Source organism: Colossoma macropomum, unplaced genomic scaffold (genome assembly GCF_904425465.1).
Source record: "Colossoma macropomum unplaced genomic scaffold, Colossoma_macropomum, whole genome shotgun sequence".
NCBI lineage: Eukaryota > Metazoa > Chordata > Actinopteri > Characiformes > Serrasalmidae > Colossoma > Colossoma macropomum.
In genome coordinates, this window is record NW_023494796.1 from 16,944,924 (window position 1) to 16,956,206 (window position 11,283).

General features: G+C 40.2%; 1 protein-coding gene across 1 annotated transcript; it reads left to right on the forward strand.

Annotated features, from left to right (window-relative positions):
* Window positions 1-4,495: 4,495 nt before the first annotated feature.
* On the forward strand, window positions 4,496-9,968 carry LOC118816818 (hepatic lectin-like; the record flags this gene model as incomplete). The annotated part of the gene is made up of 4 exons (XM_036583411.1): window positions 4,496-4,517; window positions 8,610-8,752; window positions 8,826-8,932; window positions 9,787-9,968. Coding segments are annotated over 4 exons (414 nt in total), but the record flags the coding sequence as incomplete, so codon positions are not given.
* Between the last annotated feature and the right edge of the window lie 1,315 nt (window positions 9,969-11,283).

Below are 11,283 nucleotides of genomic sequence, written 5' to 3' on the forward strand. Positions count from 1 at the left end.
CCAAAGAAAATCCAGATTGGATAAATTGCTGTTTACAGAAGACCTTGCCAGTGAAAAAAGATGAGACAAGTAGAGTCCAAGAAGGAAGGAAATTGGGAGTATAATAATAGAAACCCAGCAAGGATTCCATGCCCATTTTCCCTAACAAAGGAAACGCACTTTGGACAGCAGCCACCAACGATTCAGTCGGTAGCCACGTTTACATGCAGCCTAATCTGTTAATAATCCGACTAACAGCTCAATCGGAACACATTACGTCCATATATACACCTCAATCGGAATAGTCTAGTCTGATTGAGACCATTCAGAATACAATTTCTAACCAATTGAACGAGGTGGGTAATCCTGTAGATAATCCATTAAATAGAAGAATAATGGCCATGTAAACACCTGTATCTGATTACATTCCCAGTCGGAAAGTTTAAGTACGTTCTGCGTTTGTGTGTGTTTGCGTCATAGCGAAATGTTTATAACATTCACCATGGTGGGAGCAGAAGCTGCAGGGGAGACAAGACGGTGGTGGGACGGCCGTCCATCTTATGTATCTCAAAACATAAAGCCTTCCTCTCTGCCTTCTTTAATAAGCACATGTGAAGTACGTTTTCCTGAGTCTGACATCATTTTAAAGTAATTAAAAACACAGTGATAACAGGTTGCACAAGGCCTATGCAGCATCACAATGGTAGCATACTAACTCAGTGTTGAGCACGTCACCAGTATAAGCACATTTTCCAACTGATACAACAGCAAGATTACATACACATTTATGAGGCCGCAGGTTAACATAAACCCAACAAACAATGCAGTCACTTTTGACAAGGACCACATTCACCCAGATGAAAAAAAAATAATTAAAATCAGACTGAGAAAAAAAGCAAACTTACAAACCCAGCAGAAAGCATCCATCAGACTGCCACAGTGAGTGTGGAAATGTATTTATTTTTTAAAATGTATGTCTTACTTCTGAAGAGTAAGACTTTGACTCAGAATTGAGCCTCATGACTCGGAAAGACTTGAGACCCAAAGTGGAAGAAGCATGGAGAGGCGTCTGACTGCAGACTGCTACAAAGTTACTTTTCATGTGAACGGATTTGTCAGCAGCGTCGTCAAATGTCTGTTACTGTACTTATTCTTGGCTTAATTTATGTCAGAAGACAAGTGAAGCATTACAGTTCAAGTTTGCCTCCATAAGCTAGAAACAAGAGAGGCATAAATGCACTTAACTTACTGGAGAAACTGACCATTTTCCTCATGGTTTCGAAAGAAAAGAAACACGGTTCTCTCTCTTTGACTGGTATTAACCATTATTAGCTTCATAAGTTAAAACAAGAGCAAAATTCACTACGAAGGTGAAGTTGACTTTTTATTTGCCTGCTTCATGTTACAATTTGCCATTCCATCTTAAATGGTGCAGCAGCTAGATGCCGGAACATAACTACAGCACCATTTAAGGTGGAACGGTAAATTCAAATAAGAAGCTGGCAAATAAAAAGTCAACTTCAGCTTCATGCATTCACCTTGATTTTGCTGTCTTTTCTGTAAACTTTGTTCAGTTCAGTCATTTTGGTTTCTGTTGTCGTCTAAATTCAATTCAAACTAGCAGCTGTTTTTAGTTTGCTGAACTAGTTTTAGTGCCAAGCTATTTTTAGTATTTATTTTAATTCTATTCACCCAGTGTTCCCACAAATCATCAAAAATTATCATCTTCAAATATCGCTGTTGTCGGATCAAAACCTCGTATCTCCAAAATAAGAACTTTACAGGAGAAGGAAAAAACGTACTCTACTTTTAATGTAAGTCAATGGAACCAGAATTTTTTCCAAGTCATTTTGGGTCATTTCTGTAGGTCCATTCGTCATGAAATTTACACATAACATATAGGACCATGGGTACTTTCAAATTATGTCAGAAACTGAAAACTGACAAAATGGAGATACAAAGTTTTGTTCCAACAGCAGTGCACTATTTGTATATACCATTATGTCTGTCATGATTATCTGTGTACCATTGATTTTGTATTTTGTTTGGAAGGGTAAAAATAAATAAATTAATTAATTAACAGCCACACACTGTCACTAAAAGGCTGTATTACTGTTACAATCATTTTTTGGTGCTCAGTGTTAGCTGTAGAGTGCATACTGGCTTATATAGGACTTGAAGACTTGAGATCAACTTAGGACTTGCCTGAACTGACTTGGGACTCAACTTGAGACTTGCCTGTACTGACTCAGGACTTGAATCAAGACTTGACTGTCTTAACTTGGGACTTGACTTGGGGCTCAAGTGTTAAGACTTGAGACTTACTTGTTACTTTCAACTCAGTGACTTGTTCCCACCTCTGTCCTCTACCCTGTTGTAGTATCAAGTCTCACTTTTAAAGATCCCCCAGGCACATCTTTTAAATATCTGGAGCTCCAAATTCAAAGTACATTCACAGGAACAGTAGCTCACTGTTAAAAAACCTTAAAGCTTGACTGTAATAATGGCATAGTTGCACAGTTGCTAAGCAGTCATTGCAGGAAAAAAAGAATGATGACTGGCTCTAAGACAATGAAAAATTTGTTCTTTTTTCTGTTGTGCTGCTAGTAAAATTCCCACCTCTACTAGAACTGCGAGTCAAAACAGTTGTTTAGATTTTCTCATAATTGCTGGCAAGAGCACCCTAGTGGCACGTACTCATAAAATCCATTGGATTATCGAGGTCCTGGTACACAGTGCACAGTCTCCCGGTTCATGTCCCAGTCAAACACCATTGTCACAGTGCAAAGTCCCCAGCTCACAGCCCAGCCACGAGCCCTAGTCATCACAGCTGATGAGGTGTAAAGTCTCTTGGCTTGCGGCTCAGTCAGACTCTGTTGTAGTGGTGCAAAGTCTCCTGGCTTGCGGCCCAGTCAAACTCTGCTGTAGCGGTTTAAAGTCCCCTGGCTTGCGGCCTAGTCAAACTCTGCTGTAGCAGTTGAAAGTCCCCTGGCTTGCTGCCCAGTCAAACTCTGCTGTAGTGGTGTAAAGTCCCCTGGCTTGCGGCCCAGTCAAACTCTGCTGCAGCAGTGTAAAGTCCCCTGGCTTGCGGCCCAGTCAAACTCTGCTGTAGCGGTTTAAAGTCCCCTGGCTTGCGGCCTAGTCAAACTCTGCTGTAGCAGTGCAAAGTCCCCTGGCTTGCTGCCCAGTCAAACTCTGCTGTAGTGGTGTAAAGTCCCCTGGCTTGCGGCCCAGTCAAACTCAGCTGCCACGGAAAAAAAACTTGCTCGTGGCCCAGTCAAACTCCATTGTCAAGGTGCAAAGTCATCTGGATCACAGCCCAGTCAAATTCTGCTGCTGTGAACAAAAGTCTCCTTACACATGGCCCAGTGCAAAGTCTACTGGCTTGAGGCCAATCAAACTCCACTTTGGCAAAGCGAAAAAAAAACATCTGCATAATATCTTTGTAGTTTCTCCAAGACAATGTTGTGATCGGATAAAGGACAAATGAGACTTCTGTTTAAGTCTCGTGCTGCTCAGATACTTCTCCTGAGCAAAAGACTTCAGTAATCTCATGTTTCTCCTTATGAGTTTTAGCAGAGATTTCAAAAAGGTCACACATTGTACTCAGATTTAAAAGACACTGCTCATGTTTAACGGCAACTGAGCTAAAGGCAGGAACTTAGAAATGTTTCATTTCTCAATTTTGATACTGTGAATAACTATTATGCCTAATACTATTTCTCCTAATACTGTTTTTAGAATGATCTTTTCCTTTTTAACTCCTTTTGTCTGTTCCCAGTATTCTGATCATGTCTCAGTCTGCCTGTCTCAATAGTTAAGTAAAAGCTTGGTAAGGTTTCATTTCAACTTCCTGTTCTGTGAACGATGATAACTCAAGCAGTATCACATGTCATCTTCAGAGCTGAAGACAGCCGTGGAGACTGCACAATGGCTTTTAAAAAATAAACAACTGATGTCAAGCTGAAAACCAAATTACACCAACAGTGTGTTCAAGGGAGAGAAAAGAAATAGACATGAATGAGGAAATATATGCAAACTCAACAGACGATAGATTATCTGATTCCAACAACAGTGAGAATTCATATGAAGATGTCGACGCGAATGAAGGTGTCTTGGACGCTCGGATGACCACAATCCCTAAGGAACCTGTGACCTCAGGTATGCATATATATATATATATATGCATACCTATATATGCTAATGGCTTCACTGATATAGGCTTGATATTATTACCAACACTGTATAACCTATAAGTATTAAATTCTTAATTAATTAATTAGTTTCAGGAACGAATGCTGCAGGGAGCAGATGCAGTGTGGCTGCAGTGTGCCTGGGACTGCTGTGTGTTCTCCTGCTGGCTGCCATCACAGTGCTGTGGATCAAGTTCTACAGTGTAATGGCCGAGAGAGACCAGTTGCAAACTAGTAACACCAACCTGACAAAAGAGAGAGACCAGTTACAGACCAGCCTGACTTCAGAGAAAAAGCAGTTACAGAATGAGAGAGATGAACTCCAGACAAAGCTTTCAAAACTGGGTGAGTGAATATTTGGGTAATGCTTTCTTTTTCAGTCTCCTTCTAGGCATTGCATACTCCAAAGTACTAGGTAATTATTTTGGGTAACATGATTGAGAACCAGATTCAGTTTCATTTCAGGCAATAAACAAGTACAATACAATATAAGACTCTTTATAAATTGTTAGTTTTTTGCCATGTACCTTTTATATTATTAAATTTATACCTCACACTTACACAGCTAATACATATAACTCCGGAACAATGTGGTTAGACTGTAATGGAACTTTCCATCTAGTATTTTTTATCTAGTACTTTGTTTGTACCTCAACCATATCAGTTTAATACCTAAAAGAAAGTTTCTTACCTATGTTGGTAAATGTAGCCTGTCTACGTATGCCCCCTGGTGGGGCAGATGCTGAGATGATTTTTACTAGCCTATTCATGTCTATACCTGACATTTAAAATTTCCTTTGGTCTCTGTGTTGTTGAAGTTTTAATAATATATCATCAACAACGAGAAGGCAATCTGAATACGCAGTGCATTAACACCTGAATAGAGGACAACAGTGTAGATGGTATCTCATGGGAATGATTCTGTGGGTTTAAGGCTAAGATAGATCTGTAAAATAGATTTTGGTTCATGAATGTTTCTGTGTGCGTTTAATTCGAGTATGTTGAAACGTTGACTCTTAACATTTCTTCCTGTAATTGTGTGACGGCCCCTAACACTGCAGCTGACGCATGAGCAAAAACAGTGATAAGCAGCTGCACTGTGACTTCATCTCTGTTAAATATAATCATTAGAAAGTGCAGTTTATTGAAGGTTGTGGTTGTAGTTTATTGTCCTCTCTCATTTTGACATGCAACCGCAGATGAATCTACGTGCCATTTCCTGATTATGATGCCCCACTGTGTAAGGGAGGCTACAGTGTCCTCATAACGCACCCAAACCTAAGCACACCTCTATCCATTATTGCATAAATCTAAGCACCTCAGAACCTGTCAGATAGTTTCAGGGAACTGTTATCCTACTTGTACACAGGACAAATAAAATGGCATACATCTACTACATTTGTGTACATGTGTGTACAATAAAAAATATGCACAGTTAAAAGAAAACAAGAAAACAAAGTGTTCATCATGGGAAGTAATTAGGAAAAAGTGCACATGATTAAAACAAAATGAGAGAATGAATTGTTAATTGTGAGTACAAATTAAGAAATCGTGGTTGCAAATAAAAGAAAACATGCATACAACTTGCAGAACGTTCCCTCAAAATAATTTTTTTTAACCCCCTCCCCTCCAGGGCTCTGCAATATGCAGTATGTGACCTACATAAATTTCCCCAGTATCCTAAATGATGTAACCACTGATGTAACCGTCTGGATACTTTTAACAGCCCTAGATTCAACCTTTCTATATATTTATAATGGCAAAAGGAAAGAAACTTGTCCAAATGCTACTGCACTTAGTTCAGCACTGAAGCCCCATCGGCTCTCTCTGCTGGTCTTGAGGTGGGTTTGCTTACTTTGTCCATGTTATTTAGCTACCTTGCTACATAGATAGTGTGGTTAAAACATCACTAGCTGGTCTCAGCCAAACAATCTGCTCAGCATCAGCTTTTCAGGCTCCATTGTGGAATGGCACTGCTTATTATTCAGTCAAACCAGCTCGTATTACCAACTTAACATATTACAAACGTACTGAAAATGAAATGGCTCATAAATGGAGGGAAACAGTTGTGTTTGCTTTACCAGAAAGACAAATCCAAAGCTGAATTTTTTTTAAGTTTATTTTTGGCCTTAGGGATGGGATTATCGTCCTGCTCTCTGACACTGTGCACTGTTAGAAATAAAGGTCCTGTGAAGGTACACTTTTTGTTCATCAAGGTCCAAACAACGGAAATGTTCCCTCAAAGGTACAACAATGGTTTTAAGGTCCAATTGTGTACCTTAAGTAAGTACATATTTGTACCTTATCATAAATTAATGTTTTAAAACAGAACAATAAAATAAAAAGCCTGGAGACGAGACGGGGTGTGTGGAGTCAGTGTAACAATATATATATATATATATTGAAGAAAAAAAAATATATATATATTTTTTTTATTTAATTTTTTTTCTTCAATATATATATATATATATATATATATATATGTATGTATGTATGTATTTTTTTTTTTTTTATGGATTATGGTGCAATTATGTTCCCTGACTAAAGGTACTGAGATGTACCTTTAAGGGGACCACTCCAGTGACAGGAGGGTTACTGCCCCAGTGACAGTTTCATACTTTTTTTTCTGAGAGTGTACAGGGGTGTTCTTTAAAATAATACAGGCTTATCTCTTGAACAAAATATAGATGAGAGCAGCATACGTCACTTTTCTGTCATCCAAACAACCACACCCCCTTTTGGGTGAAAACAAACCCAGTCAGAGTGTCAGTGCCAATTTAGAAATAGTAGTGCCACCATGCTTAAAAGCTGCTGCGGTGCATTTTGCACATCTAACAAAAAAAAAACTAGTTCAAAGAAGAGATCTGTGGCTTCAGGCCATCTGCAGAGGGGATGAAAATGGTTAACTGTGGGACTGGTCAATACATGTACGTCTGTGGGTAACACTTCATCACAGGCTAGTCAATGAGGCTAAAGTCAACAGTTATAGTGTTCAACGTCAACGTAGTGAATGTTGATGCTGCATTGAAAGAGCAGTTAGTACATATAACATAGTGAAAAGCCAAGGAAATTCCAATGTCAGCCTGTAACAAAAGCATTAACAGCTAGTTTGCTAGTGCTGGCTTTGTCCCTGGTTTGTTGAAACATTGGTACCAAATAAAACAGCTTCACCTTCCTGTTCCCTCAAGTGATTTTTATGTCACGATTATGTCTAAATGCTGCATTAATGCCATGATAATAAAACTTAAGGGAACTGAATTGTAAATATGACACCTCCAGCCACTGGGTAGGGCTGTTTATCCTCTTTGATGGAGACTGAAAGGACACTCAGCCACCCCTATTTCTTTCATTTCTTTCTATATAATGATGCTGATTGTTGATCAACAATGACATGACATATTTATTTGCTAGACTGGCCATAGGATTTGCGCTCCTAATAGCTATACATTAGTGTAATATTCTTATTTATGCTATTAAATTGTCAAAGACCATTTATATTTGTCACCAGTCACAGTAGAGGGGCTGCTTTCACCCAAAAGGGAAGGGGGCATTACGCTTAGGTTGTATGCTGGATACTGTACTGTATACTACTATGAAGAGTAGCATGCAGTATACAGTATATACTAATGCAGTATACAGAATGCAGTATGGTAGTATGCCATTTCAAACACAACCTTTGTGTTTGGGCAAATGAGACCAAGCAGAAACAAAGCTCCTATAACTTTAATAATCAGAAATATTCTGTCTTTCTCAGTCACTCCATATCACTTGCACAGACTTGAGTCTTTATCCTCTAAACCACAAATGTCAAATCTCAAATGTGTCAGGCTCCAGTCCTGGCGGCCAAAGCACTACAGACTTCAGCACGCTACCTCATTAAACACACCTGATTCAGCTCATCAGCTAATTAGCAAGGCCTTCATGAACTGAATCCAGAGTGTTAGATGAGGGTAAACGCTAATCTCCACAGCACTTTGGCCTGGAAGGTCCCCAGTTTGACATGCCTGCTCTAAACTTACTTCAATGCAGCATCAATGAGACAGAACTGCTGGTGGTTTGGCCTTTTTACTGCCCTTAACAAGAGCCACCTGATACTTGTTTGGCATCAGCAGTGAGGGCTCAAGCTGCTTCCCGTGGCACTTGCTGGCACTCATTAGAATATTTTAGTATATTAGACAGTGATAGTTTCTGCTACAAGCTGCTACATAGTGCCCTAGAATCGCTATTTTCACATGTACTAAGAAAATCTGTATTTTCAATGGAAAATCTCTACACTTTAGTAACACATCTGATACAAATATCAGTCTATAAGCATAATAAGCCATCCAAGCAATGTTAACCCTTTTAAAAACATGTTATTGAGTGTCTTTAAACAGATGCAATAATATCTATGGTGGTGGAACTTTCATTCTGGCTCCCTTTGTGTTCCCTTTAAAGAGGAGAACAGCAAACAGGGGTGGACCTACTTCAACTCCAGTTTGTATTACATCTCTACTCAGGAAAAAAGCTGGAATGAGAGCAGAAATGACTGCACACAGAGAGGAGCAGACCTGATGATCATCAACAGCAGAGAGGAACAGGTGAGACAGAGAGATTAGCAGAGTTAACCAACTGATCTTCAGGTATGTTTATACTGTGTTATCACAATGACAGGAGTTCATTGATGGAAGGCTTGGTGGCACTCAAGGTTGGATCGGTGTGACGGACCATGACACAGAGGGCGAATGGAAATGGGTGGATGGCTCAGCACTGACCACTGCGTAAGAAATTACTGAAGTAACTGAACTGAATTGAACTTTGTTCTATTCTTTTTATTAGTCAGTTAGCCATACAAAAAAGTAGACTAGAAACTAGTCATCATTACCATATCATAAAAAAAGAGAGAGCGAGAAAAGGTTATTTAATAGCATGCCACTAGGGGCTGGGGTAGCAAAGGCTGTGGTTTGAGATGTGATATGCACTGCAGAAAAGTTTTTTGTTGTTGTATTTCAGTACATTTCAGTCAGTCAGTCAGCTCTCAGAATCTCACCTCTTACAGCAGGGGTGTCAAACTCAACCACTAAAAGGGCCATATTAAAAAATCAGCAAATCCGTGGGCCAGCTGTGTTTTCACTTCATTTTTACCTAACATTTTGCCATGACCTGAACAGGCCACTGTTTATTCAAATATGCCAAAGCTGCAACAGCAAAATAGACATTAGGTAGGTTTTTTAAAAAAAAACTGCCTATTTGCCTGATCTAGACACCAGGCATCTTTTCTTTTTGTGTAACCGCTGGCCTATAGATTGTTGTTGGAGGAAGGGGGTCAGAACGCACACTATGTTGCCGTGCATGCGGGTGACTGTGGTGCATCTCAGGGTGCAACAGGCCAACAAGAATAGAAAATTAAAATAATTTTGCTGGCAAAAGTGGCCTCTAAAACATTTTACAACAGCCTGAATGGTTTTTTTACAGTAAGTCTTTTTATTCTTCACTGAGGGTAACTTTCTTAAGAAGGACCTATTTATCGGTTTTGCAGCGGAGCCCACAGTAATACTGTCACTGCAAGAGCCAAGGAACCGAATGCAAAGTGATTAAACTGGTCTTTTAAAGATCTGATTTTTTATGCCTTCAGGTTCTGGTGTGCTGGAGAACCCAATGACTATAAAGAAAACGAAGACTGTGCTGTAACTGGCTACAAAAGTGGTAATGCAAGCTGGGCTGATTTTAACTGTGATACGTTCAAAGCCATCGGGATCTGTGAGAGATCTTATTAATTATACAGCTAGATTTGAAACTATGGTACAATCGAGTATCTTCTATACATCACAATGTATTTTTAAAAGTTATTAAAGCTTTGTAACATTCCAGCAGATGTGTTTGTTGTCTTTTAAACTGCTGAAAAAGGGAAATTTGATGAAATTTTGAGCCCCAGCACAATGCTCTCTAGTACTTCCTTTGTTATTTGTTTAATTTTTAACTGACAGCTGGAATTCTGAACTGCGCGCCCATCAATTCATCTGCCAAATTTCTGCTTCTTGCCCAAGAAAATGGATGAACTGCTTCTCCTCAACAGGACAAACAAGAACTTTTCACGGTCTGCTGCCCTTTGCTTTACTAAGATCTGGCTCAGCAAACCCATCCCTGACAGCGGATTATATCTGCCAGGCTTTTATCTACACCGAGCAGCTTTGATTGCAGATTGAGAGAGACAAATTCACACCCCTCAATCAGTCCAATTCAACAACATCAGCATCCATCGCACCACTGGCAATCCCCCTTCCCTCCTCCTAAGACCCTCAGGCTGCACTTAAGATCTGTGAAGTGGATGTGAGCTTGCTCTTCAAGAGACAGAAGATTACAAAAGCACCAGGTCCAGACAGTGTTTTCCTCTTCTGTCTTGAAGCCTGTGCTAACTAACTGGCTCCACTCTTCACACAGATCCCTGGAACTGTGTAAAGTCCCCCCCCTCCTTCAAATGCTCCTCCGTCTTTCTGGTCCCCAAGAAATGATCCATCACAGGACTGAGTCACTACAAGCCTGCTGTGCTGTCGTCTGTGCTCATAAAGTCCTTTTAACGACTGGTGTTGGGCCACCTGAAGGATGTCACAGGACACCTGCTGGACCCCCTGCATTCTTTGCTTTCTTGGCTATGGAGAGTGTGTTCCTCTCTCACTTCAGGTCCCTGGATATGGTAGTGCCCAGGAATTTGAGTGACTCCTCAGTGGAAACTGTGATGTCACTCAAGATGTGGAGGACGGGGTAGGGAGGGGGGTTGCGCCTAAAGTCCACCACCATCTCCAGTGTTTTTCGTTTTTGGCAGCAGGTGGTTGCTGCTGCACCAGGATACCAGCTGCTTGACATCCTTTCTGTAGGCGGACTCATCACTGTTGGCTATGGAGGCCCACCACAGTGGTGTCATCTGCAAACTTCAGGATCTTCACAGCTGGTTTCTTGGAGACACAGTCATTGGTATAGAGACTGAAGAGAAGAGGTGAAAGTACACAGGGCACCTTGGCAGGGCATTACCAGAATAAAATTAAGAGTAGGATTAGTTAACACACCGTGGAAGATGACACACAACAACACTTATCTAAACTTAACTAACTTGTCTTTACAGTAAATAGCGTGT